Raw genomic sequence first — 27302 nt, 5'->3', positions numbered from 1 at the left:
TTCTCAAAGTGGTTATTTCTTTTGTTTAGATATATTCAATAATAATGGATTTGCTTTCCCTCAAGTGCTTTTACTCGGTCAGAACCTTGTAAAGGGGATGATATTGCCCACTTGTCCAGGGATGAAAACCATAGGAATGGACCTGGTGGGAAGAGGGTGATGGCGGCCTTTGGAGGTGCCCTACCTAAGTGATAGATCCTTTCTGTGGGCACTTAGACTAATCTGTGTCCTCTGAGAGAGGTATGTTGTTTCTTTATGTTCTAAGATTCCTAGTTATTTCCATCCCTTGTGCATACAGAGGCCATGGTTGTACATGTGTTCTTTCTGTGCTGGTCAGGAATTGTTGGGTGGGTCTGTGGCTGCCAAGGCCATGCACTCTTCTTTCACTTTTGTCCTTTGTTAATGTTTTTGCTTCCTTCCTCACATTAATTTCAAGACTGGATATGCGGACTGTGGAGATGAAGAATCTCGGTGGTAGGCGGTATTCAGGAAACTCTGTCTTTGTCATTTATTTAAGCCAGGGTGTTTTAAGAAAGCTTTATTTGAGCTGGAGAAATGGCTCAGCAGTTAAGAGCACTGACTGCTCTTCCGAAGGGCCTGAGTTCAAATCTCAGAAACCACATGGTGGCTCACAACCATCCGTAATGAGATCGAACGCCCTCTTCTGGTATCTCTGAAGACAGCTACAGTGTACTTACATAAAATAATAAATCTTTAAAAAAAAGAATGCTTTATTTAAAATTAACAGGCAAGCATGTGAGCAAACCAAGAGCGCACACTCGTGATTGGCTTCAGAGGACCCTATGCACTGTAGCACATTTCCATTAGGAGCGGGTGCCTGTGAGTTTGCTTTCCTTCTGAGCTTTTCTACATCCTTACACACAGTTCTCTGGAGACCAGATGTGTTATGTTTTAAGGTAGTTATTTAGAAAGCAGGAGAAGGATTTTGCAGTTTATCTTTTTTTGCTGGGTGATCTGTTACCTGCCCTTAAGTTCTTTAGGTGTACAGTGAAAAGCTACTGCCTGTGTCTTTGTATGAGTTAACCTGGAGTTCTGTGACCTGTAAAATTTGCATGAAGAAGGCAGCTGTTCCTTTTCATACATGAACTTTAAAGTCAGCTTGGTTTTTATATGTGTTGGTCCATATAGTCATGACAAAGTGAGAGCACGAGGCGTTAGCAGTTCCCTTAGATTTTCACGTTACACATAAACCTCCTCGCCATTTCAAGCTAGTAAATGTAAAACTTTATCTATAAGCACCAAAAGCTTTGTATTTGAATGAAAGCCCCTCATTAGCTTAATTTAAATGAAGCTGCTGTAGTTGTTAATGTAATTTCTATCTTTTGCACAAGTCACTACTTTGTATGACTTTCTTTACTGATAGTAAACCGTAAGGGACATTTATAGTTTAATATTAATGTATTTCCCCTTGATTTTTTAAGTAGCAGGTTGTTAATTTTTTAAGCATATCAACTGTAGCATAGTACAGTCCTTTGAGGGAAATTAGTAAAATGAGGATAAGATGGATACAGGAATCCAACAGCTTGAAAATCACTGTTTGACCAAAATCTCTTTTGTATTCCCTGCTCTGGTTCTATTTCAGTAGTCCTGGAAAAGTGCCTGTGTGCTATTTGCAGCGAGATTATAAAACTGAATCATGATTTTGGTGATGGAAGCCAGAGCATGTGCTTCCAGCACCCCAGCTGGCAGGAAGCTCTCCCTAGGTTTATGAATGTAGTTAGATGGCCCCCAACTGTTTACAAGACAGCAGAGGTGAGATCTTTGATTGACAAGTCAGAAATGCATTAGATCATTCTCTCTGCCATTCTCTGGTTCATGCTGTTAAAAATGTCAGCCTCCAAGTTTGAATGGCAGCCTGAGGGCCTTAGAAGCTTTTTGTTTTCTGAGATGGAAACACAAATTGGATGTGTGCCTGAGCGCTTCATCCTGGGCTGTAATTTCATCTTTTAGCTAAGAACCACAAGGTACATGGGCAAAGCACCCTGTAAACAATAATACTGGGGAAAAAAATAAACAAGGTCGTGTTTCTGGCACGTTGATCCGATGGTGTCCTGACCTCCATCACGTTGAACATCTCCACTCTGATTGCCGTTCCCTTTGGCATTACAATGAGAGAGAGAGACTGACACCGAGGGGAAGATTTAAAGTTGCAGTGCCGTTGCTCATTCCTTGTATTGGTCATGAAATATTGAACTGTCAGAATGTGACACTTAGTTTTTTAAGCAACCTTTCTTGTTTGAGGTGTTCACAGTTCATTCCTTTCTCCCCTATTTGTCCGCTTTCGTTCATAGGGTTGGAAGTAGTGGCCTTAACCACATAAAAAGGGACAATGTTAAAGAGAAGTGGCGCCAGCAAAGCCAAATGAACCTAACACTGGAACAGAAACAAGCTGTGAGGATAAAGTCGAGTCAGTCCGTGGGTCTCAGGGTTTCTGGAGAACCCCATCACGAGGAAGAGCCACATTAGGTCTTTCATCTGTGTCTGCAGCAGGAAGTCAGGAAAGCCGGTGTGGACAGGTGTGAGTGGACAGTGGAGTTGTCTGCTCCCCGCTGCTGACCGCACTGACGTTGTTCCCCACTGCCGACCATGGCTGATGTTGCTATACAAATACAAGTTCACCCACTGTGTGTGTGTGTTTGTGTATTGGTTAGATTTTTTAAATTTTGAATTCCATATGTGTAGGGCGTGTATGTGGAGGTGAGGACAGCTTGCCACAGGCTCCTCTCCTCTCTTTGTGGGGTTAAAGTCGGGCTTCTTGGGAAGCCCCTTTTCCTGCTGAGCCGTCTCACCAGCCCCAAACCTACACTTTTTTATTTTATGTGTATTGGTGTCTTGCCTGCATTTATGTTTGTATTAGAGTATGGGTTATAGACAGTTGTGAGCTGCCATGTGGGTGTTAGGAATCGAACGCAGGTCCTCTGGAAAAGCAAATATACTCTTAATTGTTCGGTCATCTCTCCAGCCCAACCTCCACTATTTTGATATTACTCAAATGGTGAATTTATCAAAGAATGAAATTTTAGTAAGAAAAATACTTCAATATGCAAAATTTGTATTTTATAGTAGCGCTTAAGAAGAACTGTTTTGCTTACTCCAGCGTTTTGTCTGTCTGCATTTGCACCAAGTGTGCACAGTGCCCGTGGAGGCCAAAAGATGGTGTTGGATCCCCTAGAACTGGAGTTACAGGAAGCTGTGAGTCACCGCATGGGTGCTGGGAACTGAATCTTGGTCCTGTACAAGAGCAGTCAGTGCTTTTTTGAAAACTTGAACTCAGGGCCTTGGCCATGCTCACGTGCTCTGCATTGAACTAAATCCTCCTAATACCTCCTAATTTCTGTCTTAAGGTCATGATGGGAGACAGGAGATAGAATTACAGAATACAGGCCCACTCCCCTGTATCCAGAACTGCATGCTACTTTTAGAAATCGAGTGCTTAGAGAGGAAGACCCAAACCAAGGACAGTAAGAACGAGTCTTTGCTGTTGTTAAGCATTGTTCTGTAGTTTGAAAACACAAATATTGGCGTAACACTTGCTTATAAGCTATAAGAACCCACTGTCTAACTTAGTGGGGGATTTTAAAAAAACTCTTCTGGAAATTGATTTCTCCTTCACTGATTTTCAGAAGATGAGAGGAGACAAATCTTTCTGTCTGTCTGTTTGTTTGTTTATCTATTTCATGTATGAGTACTCTTCTGTGTGCCAGAAGAGGACAGCAGATCCCCCTATCTATGGTTGTGAGCCTCCATGTGGTTGCTGCGAATTGAACTCAGGACCTCTGGAAGAGCAGCCAGTGCTGTCAGCTGCTGAGCCACCTCTCCAGCCTGCAACCATTCTTTTAAATAAAGAAAATCTGGAATGTAAGAAATGATCCTAATACAGGGGGGGGGCACAAAATTTCTTCCCATGCTGTATTTATTATAAATGCTTTAGCTAACAGCTCAGACGCTGAGGGCTTTCACAGCATCATACCTTATGAGAATTAGCTTTGGGGTTGGAAAGATCACCAGAGGACAGCATGTCACATGTCCTCTTTACGATTGGTTTTTGCCAGGGAGTCATCCAATCTGTGCTGATCTGCACCCCTGTTCGAGAAGTGTCGTGTCGACACGAGGTTTCTTTCCTTTCCTTTGTTTGGTGTATTAGATTTCTTTCAAGGAGTCAAACTTTAGTTCACTCATTGTTCCCGACAGTGTTTTGTAGTAACATGGAATAATTGCCCATAACCAGTTGTCTCCCATCCCCAGTATCCTTGGTTTTCCATGTGCAGAGTCAGCCAGTTTTGAAGCCGAAAATGTACTTAGGCCTGTGATGTGTACCGAGGAGACTTTTTTCTTGGTATTATTCCTTAAACAATACTGTACAGCAGTTATATGAATAACGGTTGCAATTTAATAGGTGTTAAGTAACCTAGACATGATTATCTGGGAGGCCGTGTCTCCGCTGTCTGCAAAGCTATACCGTTTTTGAGATTCCTATGCTTTGCTAGGAGGATGAGGAATGGAGGGTCCTGAGACTGATCTGTCTGGATTCTGAGTGACAAGTCTGTTTGTGTGTTGAGAGCTGTAAGATTGCTTTATCCACATGTTACCCACGTGGACTGGTTCCAATTCTGTTGTTTCTTTGGAAGATACCAGCCATGATTTCTGGCCTTTTCATAGCCATATTTTGGGATCAGCATTCTGGTTTTCCTCCTGTGAATACACCCCCATCTTGACACCGCCATCATTGCAGTATGGAATGCATGGCTACATACACTGTGGCAAGAACAGCAGACAGTAAGAGGCCTGGGAGTGTGGCTCAGTGATAGTGTGCATGCCAGGGATATTGAAAGCCTCAGGTCCAAGCTATAGCACTGCATAACAACAGGAAAATCCTCTACAATTATATTGTGTGAAGTATAGTGAGGTAGAGTTGGCCTTTGGTGGGAGGGGTTTCCTCTGGCTTTGTTTGTTTGCTTGAGACAGGATCTTACATTGTAGCCCAGCTGGGTCTCCTACTTGAGATCTTGCCTTTTGAGTACTAGGCATTTTGTTATAAATATAATTTAGAAAATGTAACTGAATTACTGCTGCCTAAAATTCTATACTTGTTTACGTTGATGATAAGAACCTTTCTAAGAGGCTAGCCTAGGTTTGTTTCCTTGTCTTTTCCTTGAAGTCAGAGAAGCATATGTAAGCACTTTGACAAATGATGTAATGTAGTGGTGTTATCTGAGTCGTACAGGTATTTGAAACCTAGCTCCAGTTCCCAAAGATGGGGAACATCTGCTTAGAGGTATTGTAGAGCTCCACAATGCACTAATTGAATTACTCTTTTCTGGAGTTGTTGACTGCTCTAATTGAGAGAGAGAGAGAGAGAGAGAGAGAGAGAGAGAGAGAATATTCCAGCCTTAGTGGGAGAAATGGTAAGAGCTATGACTGATGGTGTGTACTGTGCTGCTCTCTAATGGCAGTCTCTGGAACTACTCCATGGTCTCCAGGGAAGAGAAGGTAGTCATGTGATTTAGTGACCTTAGTCTAACCCACCCTGCTTAGTTCAAAAGGTCCTCAAATATGTTTACAATTATGAATTGAGGTGGGGGGAACATCTGATTAATTTCTTATGGCTAACATGTATTTTATTAAACAAAGACTTTTTATGAACAAAAGTAATTATTCAATTGAATTAAAGTTTTCTAACCTTTAATTTGTAAAAACTGATTCTGGCATTTTTTCTGTATAAATTGTCTTAGTGTACTAGGCAGGATGAATAATACAGGTTTAGTAGTATTCCTGAATATAACTTCTTTCTGGTGGTCAGAACTACTTTCCAGCAATGAGCAAATAAAGGTGATGCGAGCTGGGCACAGCACAGAACTGTAATTCCAGTACTTGGATCCCGGTATTTGAGACCAGCCTGGGCTATGAGGCCTTGTCTCAGGACAAAGCAAAACAACCAAAGAAGTTATGAGATCTTGCCAAGTATATGGTTCTGCTTACATAAAATGAAAATTTTCTATAGGAAAAATTAATTACTAGATGGCTTAAATATAATTTTAACATAAATTTGGGTGTGTTTGAAACCCTCCACAGTGAAGTAGGTAATCTTTTCTGTCTGTCTGCTTGCTCCTTCCTTCCTTCCTTCCTTCCTTCCTTCCTTCCTTCCTTCCTTCCTTCCTCCCTCCCTCCCTCCCTCCCTCCCTCCCTCCCTCTCTCTCTCTCTCTCTCTCTCTCTCTCTCCCTCTCTCTCCCTCTCTCTCTCTCTCTCTCTCCCTTCCTCCCTCCCTCTCTCCCTCTCTCCCTTCCTTCCTTCCTTCCTTCCTTCCTTCCTTCCTTCCTTCCTTCCTTCCTTCCTTCTTTGGGGCAAGGCCTCAGGCATCTCAGCTGAGGCTGATTTGAACTGATTATTGTGGCTAAGGCTGTCCTTAAATGCTTGATTTTTTTTTTTCTTTTTTGCTTCTACCTCCTAAGTGCTAAAGTAATAGGCATTTGACACCACATTTAGCACAGTTTAATAATATCTAAAGACATCATGCAATGTAATTCTGTGCAGCACAGAAGGCAACAGAAGACAGATCAAGCCTGGAGCGATGATGATACACACCTTCAGCCCCAGCACCGAAAAGTAAGCTCCAAAGGGATCTCTGTGAGTTCAAGACCAACCTTCACAGCAAGTTTCAGGCCAGCCAAGCTACACAGAGAGATCCTGTCTCAAACAAAACAAACAAAATAACAACAACAAATGGTCAGACAGTGATGGTGCACACCCAACACTCAAGGGAAGAGGGAGGCAGGTCTCTGAGTTAGAGGCCAGCCTGGTCACCCTGATCATAGCAAGTCCCAGGACAGCCAGGCTACACAGAGCAACCGTGTCTCGAAAAACCAAACCAAACCAACAAAGCATTATGAACCATATTGTGGTTTAACTCTAGGCATTCTAACTTGTAAAATATCTCTTAACAGAATGATACATTAATATGCAGATATACTCATATAATACTCACTGGATATATGGAATGTGTGTGCACTGCCATTTCATTAGTCAGAAAGTGCCATTGGGTGCCTTTTTGACCTTTTGAAACTTTTTTCTTTCAGTTGAGGCAAAAAGCACAGAAAAACTTGTAAGTTTTTTCTTATGGTCTTCATTACTAAAATACGTTTGAATTTGCCAATATTCTATTGAATATGAATGTGTGTCTGTAGGGTGTGTATGTGTGAGTGTGCATGCACATGAGCCAGATTGACAGATGTCATCCTTCATTGTGATCCATTGTCATCATCCACTTTTTAAGATATATTTATTTTATGTGCCCTGGTGTTCTGCTCGCATGTTTGTGTTAGGGTTCCAGATCTCCTACGAGTGGAGTTATAAAGTCATGAGCTGCCATGTGGGTGCAAGGAATTGAGCCAGCTCCTCTGGACCAGCAGCCAGTGCGCTTAACCACTGAGCTCTCTCTCCAGCCCCCTATTTTCATCTTTTTACTTCGGCTGGATCTCACCAGTCCTGCAACTCTAGCTAACCCGAAGCTTGCCCTTGGGTTTACTTACTCCTTTTGCTAGAAGCACAGGCTTAGCTCTGATTACCCATGCGCCATCTCCTTAGCCCTGTGAATATGCCAATATTTTGGGTCCATATTGTTGTTAAGACCGAGTTACATGTGTTTCATATATTAATCACTTTGATAAAAACAGAGAGAAATAAGATATGTAGTTTGCTTGCTTGCTTGTTTGAGGCAGGGCATCATGTAGCACTGGCTGGCGTGTAACTTGCTACGTAGACCGGATTGGCCTCAGATTGTCAGCGATCCTTCTGATTATGCCTCTGCCTCCACAGTCCCGAGACTAGGCTTGAAGCACCATTCTTGACATTAACATATACTTGGTATAGTGTAACACCTCTGACATCATGTAGATCTAAATCCTACAAATAACAGGGTCATAACTCCACTCAGCTCACCTGTATGTGCCAGCTGGGGTTTTGTTGTTGTTGTTGTTGTTGTTTTTAAATATTGGGCATAAATTAAGATTCAGGCACTGGCCTCAAGGAGCTTTTAGTTAGTCATTAAACATATATTGCAAACCTTTGTACAAGCTCTGCGGGGAGCTTTGTGCATAAGGGGAGGAATTACTGTGAATCCCTGTTATCTCATTCCCTTCCCCATTCATTGCGCTAAATATGGTTTAATAATAGTAGTCTAAGAAAATAGTGTACTTATTATCATATCCAGCATAACTCATCTCAGCAGAAAAGAATGATTGATACCCTAGTATGTCTCTTGGAGTAGTTTTTCTTTCCCTTTGCACATCCTTTCAGGGTCTCTGGGGACTTTGGAGATGGCATTGGCTACAGTGCCTCCTGCTGGTGGGTAATTTTCTGTTCTTCTCTACCTTTGCTGGTGCCCACTTACTTGGGCTTTGAGAATTACTTCAAGTCTTCTCCTATCGATGAGTTTGTTCCATTCAAGGTAGAAAGGACTTCTTTTAAACAGTATTTCTAAAGCTTAAATCGTCTTGGGACAAGCTCTAGATATAAAAATTCATAGGAACCCATTTTTCACAGAGTGTGGTAACTCCTTGCCATAGTGCTAGTGTGTTACAACTCACAGTGGCCAGGTTGTTCTGTAAATTAAACCCTGACAGCCGCCCTCAGGGGAGCAGCCAATGTATTTATGATGATGTGCTGATTACACGAAACACACTGCAAGCAGAAAACAGCTGCAGAGAACAAACCCCTTAAAAAGAATACAATTACAAATAGCACCCTCAGTATTTCTAGTGGTGAGTGTAGAATACAGCATGCTAATGCAGTTTTCTTACTTAGTCTGCCCGAAAACAGAAAGTCTGAAGGAGATAAGTTAATTCCGGTTGAGTGCACACGCGGTGTCCACGTGGCAGTGCACAATTCCCTTCCCGAGCAGGGCTAGTACGCATGTTTCAGGTGTGGAGGGGCCGACATGCTGCCTCTCCCATTTTTGTTACTGGGTTTTACAGTGCTTTTCTCTCATACAGAAAGGTATGGCCTTGAGGGGTCAAGGGCCATGGAAACTTGAAGGATAGTACACAGTAATTGGACAGGGGGACATCTAAATTGTGCTTAAATTTTTCTGGAAAAGTTTGATGTTGGGGTTCAGATATCAACATTTTATTTGAAGAGCTTAATATTTTCATAATAGTAACGAGGGTGTTTGCCCTTGGAATTAATAAAAGAAATTATGACTCTTCGTGGTAAGGTCTTTGTGATGTTATAGTCTGTTTTTCAACCTGAAATAGCTGGGATTCTGGGAGAATTTCAGAAGAACTGGGTCTCTTGTATGTCCCTTTCAGCCCTTCCTGTTACTAGCCTTGCCCACGTAGGAAAGGAAAGGAAAGTTTTTCGTTCTCTTTGCCTGAGCTTTTCTTTCTCTTTTAGAGTTAGGGGCCAGTCTCCATAAAAGATATCTCAGCTGCTGAACATGCTAGCCAGCCTCTGCTTAAATCAGTAGAATAAATGTTGATCGCCCACAACATAAATTTTCTGGCATCAACTGTAAGGTATATCAGTGAGACGTAGTGATTGGAAACAGTTCACTTCACCGCCTGAAACTAAGAATCAACTCCTCGGTGTATGGATCACTGGTATGTAATAATCGACTATTATTGGTCTGTCTGTTGGTCGCTTTTTAAATCAGTTTGGAACCTCCTGGAGTTATTTTCTTGCTCTGCTGACATCAATCCCATGTGGCAGAGGACTTGTGTATAATCGCTTTGGTTTAATCAATAGAATAATTGATAAACCAGATAAGATTTAAACTGATTATAGCTTCAACAGAATTCCCTGGAGGCCTTGGACTCTCTTAATTTTGACATGTGTGTTGTGTACCCCGAGGATGAAGTGCAGTTTGAATTATCTGTTTTTATTTGCTTAATGACGGGGAGGGTGTTAAAGTCAAATGTTTAATTAACCCAGCAATGGGCTGCGTTGTCACTTACACACAGCTGATTGAGATATCTCATGGAGAATACTGAACAGGAATGATAATGTGGCACCGGGACGGAAGATTGCTTTTGCAATCCATTTGCTGGGTCACTGCTCTGAATGTCTTATTGGATGAAAGGCATTCAGCCTGGAGAAAGAATCCAGCATTTAAGTACATTTTGTTCTATCCTCCCCTTTGCCCCTCCCTACCCTGAAGTTAACTAAAACAGATATGTTCTAGGTTTAATAAGCCATTCATGTACTAGTAAGAGATCAGAGTAGCCAGTAGCCCCGAGCTACATAATTTCCTGTGGAAACAGAAAAATCCTACTAGCCTCTAGGGTATTCTAAATGTTAGCTCTTTGTCCCTCACATCTCTGTCCCATGCTGTTGTTGTAGGTTGCCTTTGCCTCCCTGTCTCTTGCCTCTTTCTGCAGTATTTGTTAGATGTGCAGTTACCTCTAGGGCCACAAGCAGACCTTTCCCCCACCCCACAAAGCAGCAGTTCCCAAGTGTAATTTTGCAGCTGGCTCTTCTTTGCCTGTATTTTCTAATCCAGTATTTTAGTACGTTAAACTATTCAGAGATACGAAAACCTGAGTGATATTTTTTGCCAGTTTTATTATGTGAACACCAGTACCATATTGTATTTGAATTATTATTATTATTGTTATTATTTTGGAACGAGGCACTTTACTTTGCCATACAGGACTAAAAAAACTAGGCCAGTAAAGAGTCCAATAGTCTGCACTACAAAAAATGCATCCTAGGCACTTGGCGTTTTAATGACTTGCTGTAGCCTACAAAATAAATAAATATCTCAAACTTTATAATCAAATGGAAAATTCTCAGGCATACAAGGAGAACTTTTTAAAAAGGAGTCACCATAGTTTTCTTTTTGTAATCTTCTTACAGTTTTTTTTCTTTTATTCCCTCAAAGATCTAAGCCAAGGATTTACTAATTTTTTTTTTCTTTAGTAATTTGTATTCCAGAGAGCACAATAGGGAAAAGGATACGAGATTGATTTTTTATGTGTGTCCTCCTGAAAGCATAGTCTGGTGGGGTTTCAAAGCAATAGAAGCATGCAGCTAGTTTCCAGGCGCAGGTTGGACTTTTGCGGGTCAAGGCAGACCAGACAAGTAGCTTATCTTGAGGGACGCAAGTAATAGACCAAATATAGAGCAGCTATTTCAGGAATCATGTAGGTCATTTAATTATCCATTATGATTGAGTGGCTAATGCTCTTTTGGCAATTACATGACCTCTGTTATTCTTGAAACCTTTCCAGGCCCTCGTGGGTCGAATGACCCACCAGTCAGTGCTCTCAGACTTCATTCCACGGAGAAGAAAAGGAGATGCTGGGAAGCACTGGCATTTAGAAATGACTGCTCTCTTTACTGACCACTCCCCAGAATGTCCTTTGTACAGCAGGCAGTGAGAGGCAACTGGTTTTGAAACCAACTGTTTCTTCATTGTCTGCAGAAGCAAGGAATAGACATTGATTTTTCACAGAGGGAATTTTGGCAGGACACACTGATGCCAAGAAATTGAATATTACAGATTTCAAAGCTTTCTGCTATAACATTAAATTTAGTGTTTTGTATATGTTAGACTCTATAGTAAGCAAAGCAGTTTTTAAATTTTAATTCCATAAAATGACAAAATACTGTGGGTGATACCTTAGACTAGTTTTTACTGAAAAGATTATTGATTAAAATTACCCTAACTTAAATTTTGGTGAGAAAAAATAGCATTAAATTGAATGGCCACTTTAAAGAGCTAGACTGGGCCAAGTTTTTCAGCCCTAGAAACCAGACATTTATAAGAAGAGAAGAGTTTGTAATTGTAAGGAATATGTGCTCGGTGGAAAAACTCACTGGAAAGCAATAATAGAATATTTTTCAATAATAAAGGAAGGAAGAGAATGATCAACTATGGCTAAGTTCCTAATAACATTATCAGCATTACCCATCTCTGTCTTCTTTCTGGCAGCTACTTATTTAGTTGGGCTTGTTTTTATTTTTGTTCCAAAATGATGATGATCAGAACTATAATATTCAGGGATATTAAATTAATGTTTCCTCACTTATTTTTTTAATCAACAAAGGATTATTAATATTTCCAAAGAAAATTCTTCATTTTTACTAAGTGACAGGAAATAATTTTATAAAAGTAATCTAGGTTTATGGTTGTACATCTACAAAACAGAGCCTGTGTTAAATAGTATTAGTATAAGTTGTAGAGTGTCAGGAATGTAAACAAAATGGTGTATAGTTGGAGAATGGACGATTAGAAAGCATGTGACTATTGTCCAGCATTGCAACAACTGAAGACTACAGACATGCAAACAACATGCAAACATATCCTTTTAAGTTGTCCTTTTTTAAATAGGGAGGATTTCTACTGTTAAGTCCTTCTGTTGGAGAAAAAGACTTTTGAAATCTGTTAATTGTCAAAGAGCACTGTATTAAACAAAGACACAACAAGATTACTTATTCCTAGGAAAGTAAAATTACTTCATCGTTACAAATAAATATACTTGTGTACTACTACTAATAGAACTCCAAGTTGTGATTTGGTTTTATTTTCATTTTGTTTGATAACGTTAGCTTTAACATTCAAACAAGTCAGTTGTCAGTGGGTGTGTATAACCTTTGGCCTGTCCAGAAAAGAAATGTCCTTCACTTAAATTTTAATTCCTAGTCCAGTTCTCCCTCCATGTTAAACTACTCAGAAACCTGACAATCCAGGAGGTGTCGTTATGTTAGCTGCTTTCCCTTTAAAAACATAATCCACCCCTTTCTATAATAGATGGTATCAAAAACGAGAAAGCAAGGTTTACAGTAAAAACAAAGGTTAAAAAAGATCAAGGTCAAGTATATGAATATAGTTAGCATACTTAGCATCTTAAGAAAAAGCAGAGAGTATAAAGTGTGGTGCGTACAAGCTGCTGCTTCTTCTTCTTCTTCTTCTTCTTCTTCTTCTTCTTCTTCTTCTTCTTCTTCTTCTTCTTCTTCTTCTTCTTCTTCTAAACATGCCTCTGTTCTTTAAAACATACACTTAAAGAGCTATGCAGGACCAAATATTTACAAAAACCAGTGAGAAGAACAGTTTGTAATTGTAAGAAATATTTGATAAAATAGTTAATTTTGCAGGGTAATAAGAATAGAACAACTTGTTAATAATAAAGGAAGTAAGAGAATGGTCAAATATAGTCAACTTTATAATTATAAATTCCAAACCCAGAACACAAAACAGTCAGTGTTGTTTGTTTTGTATTGTTCTGTAATTATTTAGTTAGGGTGCTTTTTATTTTTTTTTTCCAAATTGATAATCACTTGGAGGAAATTAACAAGTTGATCAAATCTTAAATTTTTTTGAAGCTATTGTTGAACTGTAAGTAACATCTAAGCAAGGAAGATACCCAAGGTGAGGAAAAGAATTTAAAAGAACCCAGAGAACGTACGAGGAATGAGCATGCCAGAGGTCTCAGTTCACTGGGGTCTGGGTGGATGGCACAAAGGCTCTCTAGTTGCTGGCCTTATTTTGAGAAAGAAGAAAGATCTATACAATGTGTATAGATACCTTTTAGTTATAAATTAACCAGTTATTCATAGGAGAGGCAAATGTTCACCTCTTACTCACATGCAGATAACTGTGATGATCTCTGGAGAAGATAGTATATAAAAATGACAGCAAGGAAAACTGTGGCATACATGAAATTCTCCCAAGTACATATTCAGGAGGTGTAGTATCGTGAAGAGGGCAAAAGACTCTTCAATTGCTTTTAAACTTAAAAGTTTGTGCAGAAGTAAATTAAACTCCTTGTGGTTTGGTCGCATGGTAGATGTGCTTGGCCTTTTATTTCAACCCCACATTCGCTTGGCAAATGTATCTTAGTTTACTGTGCTCGTTTAGCCTTATGGGTTGATTTTTGGTTTCCTTTTTTTGAGGTGGGGAGGTTGGTTTTGGGTTTTGTTTTTGAGACAGGTAGTCCTGACAGTCCTGGAACTCAGAGGTCCGCCTGCCTCTGCCTCCCAGAGGGCTGGGACTAAAGGTGTGCACCACCACCACCCAGCTGCTTTTGTTTTTTAAACCATGAAATATATGTATGAAAATATTTTTTAAAGGAATATTAGTTCTGGTCTGACACACAGGGGTCTACTTTGTTGTTCTATTTCAGTTTGAAATATTAAGCCGTGTTATTAGAGTTTGGTGACTGCATTGTCATGTTCAAGTGAATAAAATAATTTTAAAAATTCACAGCCTACAGATCTAAATGGGTAAGGAATAAAGTATGGTTTGATTTTCAATTGAGCCTTTAGAGCCCAGAAACTTAGTTTTGTGTTTACATAGACTGTTATTCTGGTGTAGCGCATGTTAATTAAAAATTCTTATATATACTTAGAGTCATTGCTAAGTTGATGTTCAGATCTTTGATTAAGAAGACACAAAGCTAAATATGTTCAGGCAGCTGTCATCTCTCCTCTTCAGAAAACAGAGATGACTGTTTTAGCTGTTTTGGGGAATGGTCCCTATATTGATTGCTGCAAATTTGTTTTTCTCTTATATCTATGCTTTAATGATAAAATACTATCGTCTTGATTATGATGCTTGTTGACTTGAAAGTGAACAAAAGCAACATTGGCGCCTCTTCTCTTGTCTCCCCCAGAACAGCTCCTCTCTGTCTTTATCAGAGCATCTCAGTGCTGAGCTGAGCTTGTTTATCTTAGAAGAGCAGGAGGCAGGCTTTTAGGGAGTGAGCTGCATGTTCCAGAATAACAGGCACCAATGCTGTTTGGCTTGAAGAACATTTGATCTCTTACATTAACAGCCCATGTCACTGTAATAGCGAGTACAGTCAGGCTGTTCAGTTTTCTATTATTTTAGCTTTGAAATAACCGTTAGTGCTGCTCCAAACTCCCTGTGTATAAAACTGTACACTGGCTGTCCCCCAGGACTCGTGAGTAAACAAGGTGATATGTGTGTCCAGAGGGAGGATATTTTGTTGGCTTTGTTTTAAATAATAACTGTCCCTATCTGAAGGTGTCCTTTCTGACCCGTGGTGTGCTGCATGATGTGTGTGCATTTACAGACTGAGCAGTAGCTTGAGCAGATTTTTGTTTGTTACCAATATTTGTACTTACCGCCTATTAACTTGGAACGTTTATATTTTCTTCTCTTAATAGTGAGGAATTTGGGATTTCTGAAGCATATCCTCAAAGATTGTTCACACTTTCTCCAAATAAACAGTTTGCACAATAGTTGTTGCAAACAGGCAAGCATGAGTTTAAGAACTATGTTTGTCAGACTCTAATACTATTTTGCTTTGTCTAAATGTTCTGCTGATAATTTCTGTGTTGAATAGTTTGGCATTTGGAGTCAGGTTGTGGTATTGAAAGAATAGAAAACAGAATTTCTGAAATCAAATTGGGTTTCTTTTTGAGAAAATCTCTTCTTTTAGTGACAGACTGTAGCCTGTTTTAATCATGGTGAAACTGGCTGGGATTATTTAATTCCTTCCTTCCTTCCTTCTTTCCTTTATTTCCTAAAATTTGTTTCCTCACTTTTATTTTTCTTGCATAATAAAATACTGCTAGACCACCCCAGTACTTCTAATTTAATATATAAACACACACATACACACAGCTAACACAAGAATAATTGGTTGAAAGGCAAGCATCTACCCAGGGAATTGTTCTAAATACTGAATGTGTCAGTGTGTTTTGACATGACGTATTTGTAATATCTGTGGATACAGAAAGCACTTTCTGTCTTAGCTGTAGGTATCAAAGCAGTAGTGTGTTTTTAAGAGTTTGTGCTGTGCAGATTCTGGCTTGTGAGGTAATGACAAGTGTTTGCCTGCATAGACAATATATTTTTCTCCCTGAGGTCCCCACACACCTAGTTTCCCTCAAGCTCATCATCTCTGTCAGGTTAATCAATAGGCACCGTATGGCAGAGGGTCAGTAATCAGTGTCATCGTGCCTTTAAATCGTGTTGAAAATTTGCTTAAAGCCTGGGCCAATTAACATCGAGATGATGAATGGATGGGAAGATGGGAAGAGCCTGCCGCTCAGGGGCTTTGTGAGGAGGAGATGCTCAGCTGTTGAGCAGCAGACACCAGCGAATAAAATCAGCCATTCATGTGAGCTCAGTCCACCCACTCTTAATGATAATGTCAATCTAGCAAAATATATACACATTGGAGTTGTCATGAGTTCATAAATCAAAGGAGTTTGTCAAAGGCATTCAGATTAACGAGGCAGCAGCAATAACAAGTCAAATTTGCATAGAGAATTGCTTGAATCTCAGTAAATTATGATCCTGTTTTTCATTTGATTATTTGCTAATGTCTCAAGAGGGAGAATGATTATATTAGCATGCAAAATCTCCTCCAGAAGTAGAAATCTGAGGTATAGAAGACCAACACACTATGACAATTAATCAGTTTCTGTATACTAGCATAAATGCACAAGGCCCAGAAATGAACTTCTTTTTTATTATTATTTCTCCTTGCTACTGATCCAAATGGTTCAGCTTGACAGAGACTTTATATTGCTTTAACAGTGTTCTGAATTGTGCCTGCAGGCAAGACATAGTTATGCAGCTATAACCAACCTATCCATCTGCCAACCAGATTGGAATTCTCCTATCCAAGGCTTCCATTAACCCCCACTGACAGCTCCAAACAGGATTAAGAATTTGGAAGCATAAAAAATAGTTGTTCTTTGCAAATACACACAGTCCCTTTGCATTTTGAGAAAGGCTGCATCTGTAGTATTCTTATAATTAGCGTCAGACAATGTAGCAGGGGGATCAACCCACTTGGCAGGTTTTTTGACTTCTGTCCTAGGGAGGAAGGCAGTGCAGATGGCAGTTAGTACTCTTTGGTTTCTCCCAGGGAGCACTTTCCATTCTATCTGGTTCCTACCACTATGTTTGGATCTGTGCACCGCTGAAAAATAGCACCCCTTGAAAGCTTGGACTGGGGTTCCGTAGAAGTTAAACACTGTGTGCAGACTTTGTTTGATGTGGCTGTGGCTTAATAGGGTATGCCAAATGGTAAACTTGCCAGAGAAGCTATTGTCTGTGGAAGCATGCCAGAGAGGATTATTTTCTGAGGATACTTCAGGTCTTCCCTAAAAACTGGTCCTTGGATAAGAACTGAACCTTCAATAAGCTTCTAGACTTACTTACTTCTCCCATTAATCCCAGGAAGACTCGTTAATTTTTTTTTCAAATGCAGAGTGTGGTGGGCTTTTGTTTGGTCTTTAGAAGAGAGTACCTTACTCTGTAGCACTTGCTGGCCTGTGACTCACTACTCAGACCAGGCTGCCCTTGAACTTTCAGTGATCCTCCTGCCTTTGCCTCCCAAGTATTAGGATTGCAGTCATTTTCTGGCCAGCTCTGTGTGTGTGTGTGTGTGTGTGTGTGTGTGTGTGTGTGTGTTTTATGTCACCTTTCACTGAAGAGTTTTTATTATTTTTTATGTAGCTAAATTACCTTTTAACCTTGTAAAAAATAACTTTTGTTAATGTAAATTGGAAACCATGTGTATGTGGAGGTTAAAGTTACTGCCAAGTCACAGGACAAGTTGTGTGGAAACAGTATCACTTCAGTTCCTAACTCACCTGCAAAGCTCACTACATGATTTTTTTAGCTGGGTATTAGAAACAGTCTTAGGTTCTTTTCTTCATATGTGTTTGCCATTCTACATGACAGTGAACAGTTGGATTCTGAAGTGCTTATTTGTGTGGTTGTGTGTGCATGCACATATGTACAAGCATGTACATATCATAATGAATAAATATATGGAGGTCAGAGGACAACTCTTGGTTGGCTCTCTCCTGCCACCTTGTTGGATCTGGGAATTGACCTCAGGTCATCTCTAAGGGAGTCTCTCTCCCCTATCAACTGTCGCTGGCCTGAGTTCCACCTTAAAAGGGTTCAGATTCAGGGTTGAAATTTGCCAGCATCTACCTGCTTTGCTACGATAATAACTGAGTCACATACTCATTTGAATTATTACAGTGAAAAGTGTAGCATTGGGACTAGAGCTATGACTCAGTGGTCAGGGGTGTTCTGGCTGCTCTTCCAGAGGACCTGGTTTTGATTCCCAGCACCCACGTGATGGCTTACAACCTTCTGTAAGTTACTTCAGTCCCATGAGATCCAGCAGCCTCTTTTGGCCTCCGTGGGCATAATGCACAAACATATAGACAAAATACACAAATACATTAAATATGTTAAGTATTAAAAAAAAAAAAACCCTGAAGCACAAGTCAAAAAACATTACTTCTAGGTTTGAAACTTGTGATTTTACTTCTAAGTGATGTCTTTTCAGACTGGCCTTGAACTTACAACTCACATCGATATTTCTCTCTCTGCTTCCTGAATGCTGGGATTAAAGGTGTGCACCCCATACCCAAATGGGCCTTATTTATTTATTGAGCATCTATTGACCCTATTTTCTGTAATGTGTTGAGCTGTGGAGAGAACTATGATGGTATTTTAATTGTCACTTGAGTCAAGATTTTTTTAAATTTACATTTAATTCCTCCCTCCCTACCCCCTACCTCTCTGTGTGTGTGTGTGTGTGTGTGTGTGTGTGTGTGTGTGTGTGTAGAGGCAGGAAGTTAAATGTGTAAATGCTGGGGCACTCATAAGATAGCTTGCAGGGGTTGGCTCTCTTCCTACACTGCAAAGGTCCCAGGAATTGAACTCTGGTCATCAGCCTTGGTGACAAATATCTTTCACTGCGCCTTCTCACCAAACTTGGAATTGAGAATTGAGACTTTAGTAGACAAAGGGTTAGGAAAGCAGGCTCTTATCATACGCGGGGGTGATTCAGTTAGCAAAGCTGTGATGGCATATTTATAACTCTAGCACTTGTTGTCTACACACTGAGTGCAGGGTCATCCAGGCCCTAGAACAAAACTGTGGCCAAAGAGAAAGAGCCAAGTATGATGACACATACCTGGGACCCTAGCATTCAGGTTGAGGCAGGAATATTGTCACAGGTAGAGGCTGGCCTCAGTTAAATAGTGAAGCTATGTCTGAGAGGAAGGAGGGGAATAGAGGAGGAGGAAGAGTAGAATGGGAAGGGAAAAGAATGAAAGAAGTAGAAAATTGATGAATGGTAAATGGTGTGTGCTTTGTGGAAGTTAAATTGGCCAGATTACTAGGGTTCTAATGTATTGAGTTGGGGACAGGTAAGTAGGTACCATAAAAGTTTCCATCTTTTCTATGTAGTTCTGGCTGTGCTGGAACTTGCTATGTAGACAAGCTGGCCTTGAACTCATAGGAATCCACCTGCCCCTGCCTCCCAAGATTAAGGTCTGCACCACCATGTCTGATTTATGTTTTTTGAGCTGCAGAATAGCCTTCTTAGCATGGCAGTCCTGGCCATAGGCATGGTCTGTGTCAGGTACTAGAAGCAGGGCTGTCAGAGCTGGTCCGTGGTGAATGGTGGTGTCTGGGCTGGAGAAGAGGCGGATGGGATGTAGAAGTGTCTTAGAATATTAGAATAGCAGCAAGGGAAGAAAGTCTCTGTTGATAACTCAGATCTGCTGAAAGAACAAAGTACTGAGGAAATAATAAAAGAGATGCTGAGTAATGGGAACCAAATGGTGAGGAGCTGATTAGAAATGGTGGGGAGGGGTTAAAGATTTAGTATGCTAAATTTGGATGTGCTGATTTTGAGACAGTTTATCATCTGACTCCTTTGTGAGATAGGTCTTACTATGTATTCCAAGCTGGTCTTGAACTTGTAAGAGAGTCCACCTGCTTTAGCTTCTTAAGTACTGGGATTAAAGGCATATGCCACCATGCCATCTCAGAACTACCTCTCCCCTCCACCCCCCATGGCTACATTTTTATTGCCAGTTACTTCTGAAGATATTTTCAAAAAGAAAAGAAAAAAAAAGCATTTGTGGTCTGCCTAAACAGTATCTCACTTTTAAAAATTATTTTCTTTATTAATACTTTATCTTCTTACTCCACCATCCCATCTGTTATCAATATTATGTCTGCAGCCTGGGCTATATCTGAGACCCTGACTCAAAAAACAACACACCCAAAAAAGTTAAACTTAAACAAAAACTACATCTCTTTTTAATTGTAAGCAATTTATCTAAGGTGGAAAAATACTTTTGGGGTTAATATCAAAGGTAAAAAGCTATATAGAATCTTTTAAATTTTGTTTTTTAATCCCGCCTGCCTCCCCCCCCCCTCTCTCTCTCGTGTGTGTGTGTGTGTGTGTGTGTGTGTGTGTGTGTGCACGTGCATGTGTGCGTGCTTCATGGCTTGTGAGTGGAGGTCATATGACAACCTGGGAGAGTGAGTTCTCACCCTCCACAGTGTGGGCCCTAAGGATGGACTCAGGTTATCAGTCAGTCAGTGTCTATAGCTTTGATAAGATCTTACTTACTGGCTCTAGAATCTTTTTCAAAGTGCTATTGTTCACAGATTTTTTTTTTTTCAGGGAGTTTTTGCTCAAGGACTACAAACACATTGAACCTATTGTTCTCTGTAATGAGGTGTTCTGGCTGTTGGATAAAATTATCAACAGTCATATTTGCTTAGGGTTTTGTGACAGGATGTAAGTTTCGGGTACTGAAGAAGTAAGTTTCTAGACTGTGTACGGAATGCACAAAGCCCTGGATTTGATTCCTGGAACCATGTAAAGTCATATTTGCGGGTGTATATGACTATGTCCAAGCACTGGGACAGTAGAGACCAGAGGATCAGAATTAAGGTTATCCTTGGCTACAAAGCCAGTGCCAGGAGAGATGGGCTACATGAGAGAGCCTGTCTCAAGAGGAATAAAAAAAGTCTCAGTTAAATTTGGGGGATTTTCTTCCCAAAAGTTTTGACTTACAGCTCCCCTCTCACCCTGCTTCTTATTTCTGTATTTTTTTCAGGTTTGACCTCTGTATTGTTTTTCTCCTCACTTTGACAGAATAACTGACAGAAGGAAGCAGCTGAGATGAGGAGGCCTTTATTTTGGATCACAGTTTAGAGTCCATCATGTCCAGGAAGCAAGGGAGCCTGGGGACACTTAGTCTCTGGCATCAGGAACATGTGGTGGATGGTCATATTGTGAAGAGAGGCAGGAAAAAGAGATCTTAGGCTTTAAGCATTGCTGAGCCCACCTTCAGTGACCCACCACTGCTAAACCATGTCTCTTCCACCTAGGGCTAGTAACCTCCCAAGAGCAGTGCACCAACTAGGGACCAGGCTGGAACACGTGAGTTACAACAAACAACAACAGCCTAGTGTTTCCTTTCTGACAGAACAGTACAAATCATCCCCTTATATTCTTTACACGCAAGTACCAAGTGCTCATGCTGCCACATTCTTGTTATCTCCATGCATGCACACTTACATTGACATGCTTTTTTCTGAACCATTTGAAAGTTAAAGATTTACTACATAATGTAAGATCAAAAGCAGGAAATGGAATGTGTAAAGAGATGGACGTATCCCTATCGTAGATTAGGACTTGACAATAAAAAGAAGGAGCATGGTGGCTCATATCTATTACTCTAGCACTTGGGAATCCAAGGGGTGCTGTGAGTACAGACCAAGCTGTGTGAGCCACAGTGTGAAACTGTGTCTAAAATGAGGGGACCAGAAAAGGAAATAATAATTTATATAATAATAACCTGAGGGCTGGAGAGATGGCTCAGCAGTTAGGAACACTGACTGCTCTTCCAAAGGTCCTGAGTTCAAATCCCAGCAACCACAATGGTGGCTCACAACCACCCATAATGAGATCTGATGCCCTCTTCTGGGGTGTCTGAAGACAGCTACAGTGTACTTACATATAATGAATAAACAAACAAACAAAAAAACTCTGAGTAAAAAGAACAGATTCACATGCTCATGTTACCTGAGTGCCTTGTATGGCATTTTGGAAAAGACAAAATAATTGAGCTAAAACAAAATAACTGATTTTCAGTGGGGAGAAGATTGACTGTAAAGATTTGAGGGAGTGGTAAACTTGTCAGAGCTTGACTGTGTTACAGGTACAAAGCTATATACTTCCCCCCCCCCAAAAAAAAATCCATGTCTTCACATAAGGAAGAATGAATGTTGCAAAACATTCTAGAATTTAATATTAGCATATCTACAAGGTCTTACTTAGATTTTCCCCCAGTTTTTCATTATTGGCCTTTATGGGGGGAAAAAAAAATCTCTGATCACATATTAAAATTAGTCGTCTCTGGTTTCCCTTTACGAAGGAACTATTACTCATCTACTCTATGACTGACGTTGTTTTTTTTTTGTTGTTGTCATTGAATTAAGGATAGTTACTTTTATAGGATTTCCTTCATTTCAGGTTAGTCTTGTCACCTTAATGAGTAGGTGGGGCTGTGCCCGCACACAGGTACACGTGACCACTGCACTTATGTGTGGCCATCACCTACCTCCCACCATGTTGGAGACAGGATGTCTTGTTCACTACTGTGTCTGACAGGCTAGCTGGCCCACTGGCTTGTCTGCCTCCTATGCAGCAGGAATACTGAGATTAGAGAAGCTGTACATGAATTTTGGGGATCCAAACATAGATCTCTATGCTTGCATGGTAAACACTTTCACCATTTAGCCATCCAGAGTAGATGTTTTCCTGTTTGGGTCAAGGAAACTAACTTCAAAGGTGATTTGTTCATCCTAAATATGTTCATTTATTTTAACTTTTCCATTTGTATGTGTGCAGGTGTTTTGTCTGCATGTCTGTCAGTGCACCATGTGTGTGCCTGGTGCCTATGGAGGTTGGTAGAGGGCATCAGATCCTCTGGAACTGAAGCTATAGACAATTGTGAGCTGCCGTGTGGATGCTGGGAATTGAACCCTGGCCCTCAGGAAATGCTTCTGCAGAGCCATCTCTTAGACCAAGAGATTAGTGCATTATTTGCCAGATTTCTTTACTGTAGAGTTACTATTTTTTCTTAGTATCTTATGACGATACATTCAGAATTATGTAACAATTTTACTATTTATAAAAAGTGCACCTACTATTTTAGTAATCTGCTAGTTTAGTAACCTCTGGGTGATTCTTCCCTGTGTCAACTAGTTCCTCTTGAGTTTCTTGACTGTAACTTAGTTTGTTGAGTAGAGCAGTTGGGTACCTTTCTTGTTGGGATTCGGTCTCACTAAGAGTGTGGATAGTAAGCAATTGGAAACTGAACTCTTCTGAGTGTTGGTTGGGGAGGTTCCTGAGGACCACCCAGATGACTGACCTATTAGGCTCATGTGGCAATTTCATCATTCTTTGTTACTGTCAAGTTGGGAGTGATTATTCATCTCTAACTCACTGACACTCCACATGTCTCCTTCAATATTAGGTGGTAACCAGTTCCTTGCCCCTTATAGCCTAATCACTTGACATTGCTACTGTCTCATTTAACAGTTGTGCTGAATTTTTCATTCTTGGTTGGCTTTCTTTTAATAATGACTTGGCCAGAATAAATTTTGGTTATCCTATTAAAACAAAACACTAAATAGCTCTAACAGTGTCTACAGATTTTTACTCCTTTTTCTTGTTAAGAATTCTTAACAATAGCACCTAGCCTTTAATCCTAGCACTCTGGCAGAGGCAGAGACAGAGAGTTCTAGGCCAGCCAAGGCTGCAGAGTGCGGCCCTGGCTCACAGACAGTAGTGCCTGGTTTCCTTATTTGTAGCGCTTTACGGTCATTAGCTCATCTCCTCCTTGTGAGTCAGTAAACTCAGAAGGAACTTGATGACACAGGCAAGAATCACCCAGAGGCTCCAACCTAGCAGTGAGCTTTTGAATCCCAGTAAAACTGTTGCATAATTTCAAATGTATTTCTTTTTTTCTTCCAAAACTGAATATCTTAGATGTTGATTTACAACACAGTGGTGGTTATATAATTTTATGCATTAGGAAATTTTCCAGATAAGTTCATATGTTGGAAATATGTCCTGAATCTAGAAATAAAGTAACTCCAGTTAGAAAAGTAATAGCCAGCCGTGGTGGCACATGCCTTTCATCTCAGTACTCGGGAGGCAGAGGCAGGCGGATTTCTGAGTTCGAGGCCAGCCTGGTCTACAGAGTGAGTTCCAAGACAGCCAGGGCTACACAGAGAAAAAAAAGAGAAAAGTAATGATTTTATATAATGTAACAAATTTGTCAGCTGTAAGCTATAAACAGTTACTTTTAATAGAGAATTCAAATAAATGTAATTGGGATTTTCTGTTTGTTTTGCAAATGGCTAACATTTGTTGCCCTTGGTTTGTTTTTTGTTTGCAAGGGTCTCATTAGCAGACCAGGCTGACCTCAAACTTGAAACTCAAAAGATCCTCCTGCCTGTCTTCCAAGTGCTGGGATTAAAATTATAAACTACCAAGCTCAGCCAATTTTGAGCACATTTGAATCTGTTTTTAGTTGAATTGCTCCTCTTCGGTATATAAAAATCCTGTTGACATTTTAGGGTCTTGTAGCTACTATTTGAACTGATAGTGACAAAAAATGTACTCTAATCCTAAAGTACAGGTTAAACACGAATTATGTTAATAAGAACTATGCTCATTTTTGTGTAAGACAGAAAAATCAAATGTGAGATGAAAAGAGAAAGTTTTGTGGTTTTTTTAAGAGTCTAAACCAGTATCAAGCAACATTTAAAATAGTTGGAGACTAATTACTTAAAAGCGAATGTAATAATCATGATTCAAGTTACCATCAGCTAAATGTGGGCTACAACTGTGGCTGGAACTCACTCTGTAGGCCTCAAACTCAAAGACCCGCCTGCCTCTGCCTCCAAAGCTCTGGGATTAAAGGCCTGTGCCACTACCACCCAACATAGCCTAGAACTTTCTTAACATCCCAGTGTCAAAGTATGATAAACTAGACTTCTAGTCACTGCGATCCTTCTGAGTAGTGTTGAAGCAACAGAATTCCTCCCATCCAGATCCCAACTTGAATTTATTTATATACATGGGCATATGGTTTCCTTTACATGTGTGTGTGTCTGTATGTATATAAATCTTCAAATGCATAACTATACATGGTGTTCTAGCTTACAGAATTAGAAATGTAATGTAGTTTACTCCCACAGAATAAGATTGAAGATAATGAGAACTGAATTAAGGCTTACTTTCTTTCACAGAATTCCTCAGAGAGAGAAGACTGTAATAATGGCGAACCCCCTAGGAAGATAATACCAGAGAAGAATTCACTTAGACAGGTATGAAATTCAGTCTTACTTAAAATAAAAAGCTTCTAAAAAACAAAACAAAAGACAGGAAACCCTTGACTGTCATTCTTAAAAATTGGAGTTTAAATAAAGAGCCCCGTGTTCTGAAGTTGGTCTGGCCCTGGCCATCAATTTCAGTCAGGTAATATTATTTAATAGTCAGAATATATATATTAAATATTTAAATTGAAGTAAAGAGGTCTTGTTTAGGCAAGATGACCTTAAGTGCTTCATAGAATGGACATGGAATAGTTAACACTAATATTTATTTCCTAGTAAGGATTATTTATACATTTTAATTTTAATAAAAAAATTCTGAGACAGGGTTTCATTAAGTAGTCCAGGCTAGAAGACTTGAATCCTAGCCTCCTCCTCAGCATCCTGAGTGCTGGAATTATCCACCTGTACCTCGTTCCTGGCCAAGGTTTGTCATCCGTTTAAATAACAACAACAGAACAGGAACAAAGCTGCTTTCCTTTGTTTGAGTTTGTCTGATTTCTTTAGTTCCCCCCACCCCCGAAGTGAAGTCTACCATCGATGGTTACTATGAACCTTTTTTTGTGGGATGGAGAAAGGGTTCAGTGCTTAACGTGCTTGCCCTGGAAACCCGAGGACCAGAGTTCAATCCCTAGGACCCACAGTGTGGCCGGCCACTTGTAAGCCAGCATTGTGAAGGGATTATGAGAGGTCCCAGGAGAGGCCCTCCACATGTGTGCATACACGTGGGTAGCCTTGCTCACACGTTTGCACAGTACAGACATAGGGGAGAGAAAAATACATACAAAGCCCTTTTTCCTCAGGACTCTGTGCCCTGCTTCCCAGAGGTAACTTGTAAACGTGTGAAAGTTCAGGCTCTTTTGTTTTTCATTCAAATATCCAAACTAGTGAATGAAAAAACGTCCTCACTACCTATAAAATCCTGTGATACCTTCACTGTGTTTTAAGACAGTGAAGGTACAGAACAAGTTACTAAATTGCTTATTGATTAAATTATTATAGGAAGAAAATAACCGTTACCTAATCATTTTTAGTATAAGATTGTATTAAATGGGTAGCAGTACAGATAGTTTTAGTTGGTTGTGTCTATGGCCTTCGTTCTAGGACTTAGAGCAGAGATGTGGTTTGTGTTGGCTACCCACAACGCACTTATTTATTTCATTTAATGCTACGATAACCCTGCCGCGCTGGTAGAGGTGATGATACAGTTCCCGGTTTGCTGATGAAGCAAGTGGGGGCTTGAAGAGCTGAGACTTGACCAGAGCTGTTCATTGATTTGGAACTCTGACCTTGCTATTTCCAAAGAACTTCCACTTCAGCCTTAGGGTCTGGTATCCATGGCTGTATCCTAAAGAAAAGGTACATGAAAACATACCACAATTATTTTTTATTTATTATATGTTAACTCCTTTTCAGATAGGCACTTTCCTAATTTTTTATAAAAATAATTGTTTTAAATAGAATTGAGTCAATACAGGAAGCTTTCAAAACAAACAAATTGATGTCAAGACGATTCGTTTTAATTATTTGGAGATAGACACCAGATCTGTATGCGAAATCAATAGAGCGATATTGCATAAGTAAACTTGGAGATGGAAGCGCTATGTCCACTGCACAGAGGCGACTGTCAGAAAGCAATGACACAACAAAAAGTTTTGGCAACTTTATTTAAGCTAACAAACGAATTTTCACTCTGCAAAGTTATAAATTAATTTTAATAGGCTGATCCAGATGGTCCATTTGGAAAATGGATAGGCTGATCTGTTGAAAATTAAACTAAATTTATCTCTCTCATACTTCAAACTGAAGCAAGAGAGAAAACCGTGCCTATTAAGTCCAGCACATACAGATGGACCAGCAGGTCACACATGGGACTAATCTGATTCATTTTAAAAATAAATGCATACATTATTGAATCATTTTCTACTTGCAAGATCTGTTGTGTACAGTACTTAAAAGAAATTTGATGTTTTTTCCTCGTTGCTGTTTTAGCAGGTTCACTTCTCCCTCTCCTCTTTAATTTATACCACCCCCAATTCCTCCAAAATGATGTTTCTAATATCTGTCATTGAGTGTTGAGATCCAAGCTCTGGAGATTAATTAGGTCATGAGGCTCCCCCTCCCTTC

General features: G+C 40.0%; 1 protein-coding gene across 12 annotated transcripts in view; it reads left to right on the top strand.

Annotated features, from left to right (window-relative positions):
• The window catches only part of Btrc (beta-transducin repeat containing E3 ubiquitin protein ligase), a 166711-nt gene that overhangs the window by 64230 nt on the left and 75179 nt on the right, over positions 1 to 27302 (top strand). For 9 of the 12 annotated variants that reach the window (XM_021151576.3, XM_021151574.3, XM_021151575.2 and 6 more), the window contains one exon: positions 25092 to 25169. The exons of 2 other annotated variants lie outside the window; for them this stretch is intronic. In XM_021151576.3, coding sequence (XP_021007235.1) covers positions 25092 to 25169 — 78 coding nt within the window. Of the gene's footprint in view, positions 1 to 14775; positions 14933 to 25091; positions 25170 to 27302 lie in introns of those variants that run through there. One more of the 12 variants, XM_029472468.2, reaches the window with a different exon arrangement.

The sequence above is a fragment of the Mus caroli genome, unplaced genomic scaffold (assembly GCF_978045245.1).
Source record: "Mus caroli unplaced genomic scaffold, Mus_caroli_1 scaffold_20, whole genome shotgun sequence".
In the NCBI taxonomy this organism is placed as follows: Eukaryota; Metazoa; Chordata; class Mammalia; order Rodentia; family Muridae; genus Mus; species Mus caroli.
Note: the sequence above shows the minus strand (reverse complement) of the source record. Positions and strands in the feature narration are given on the sequence as shown.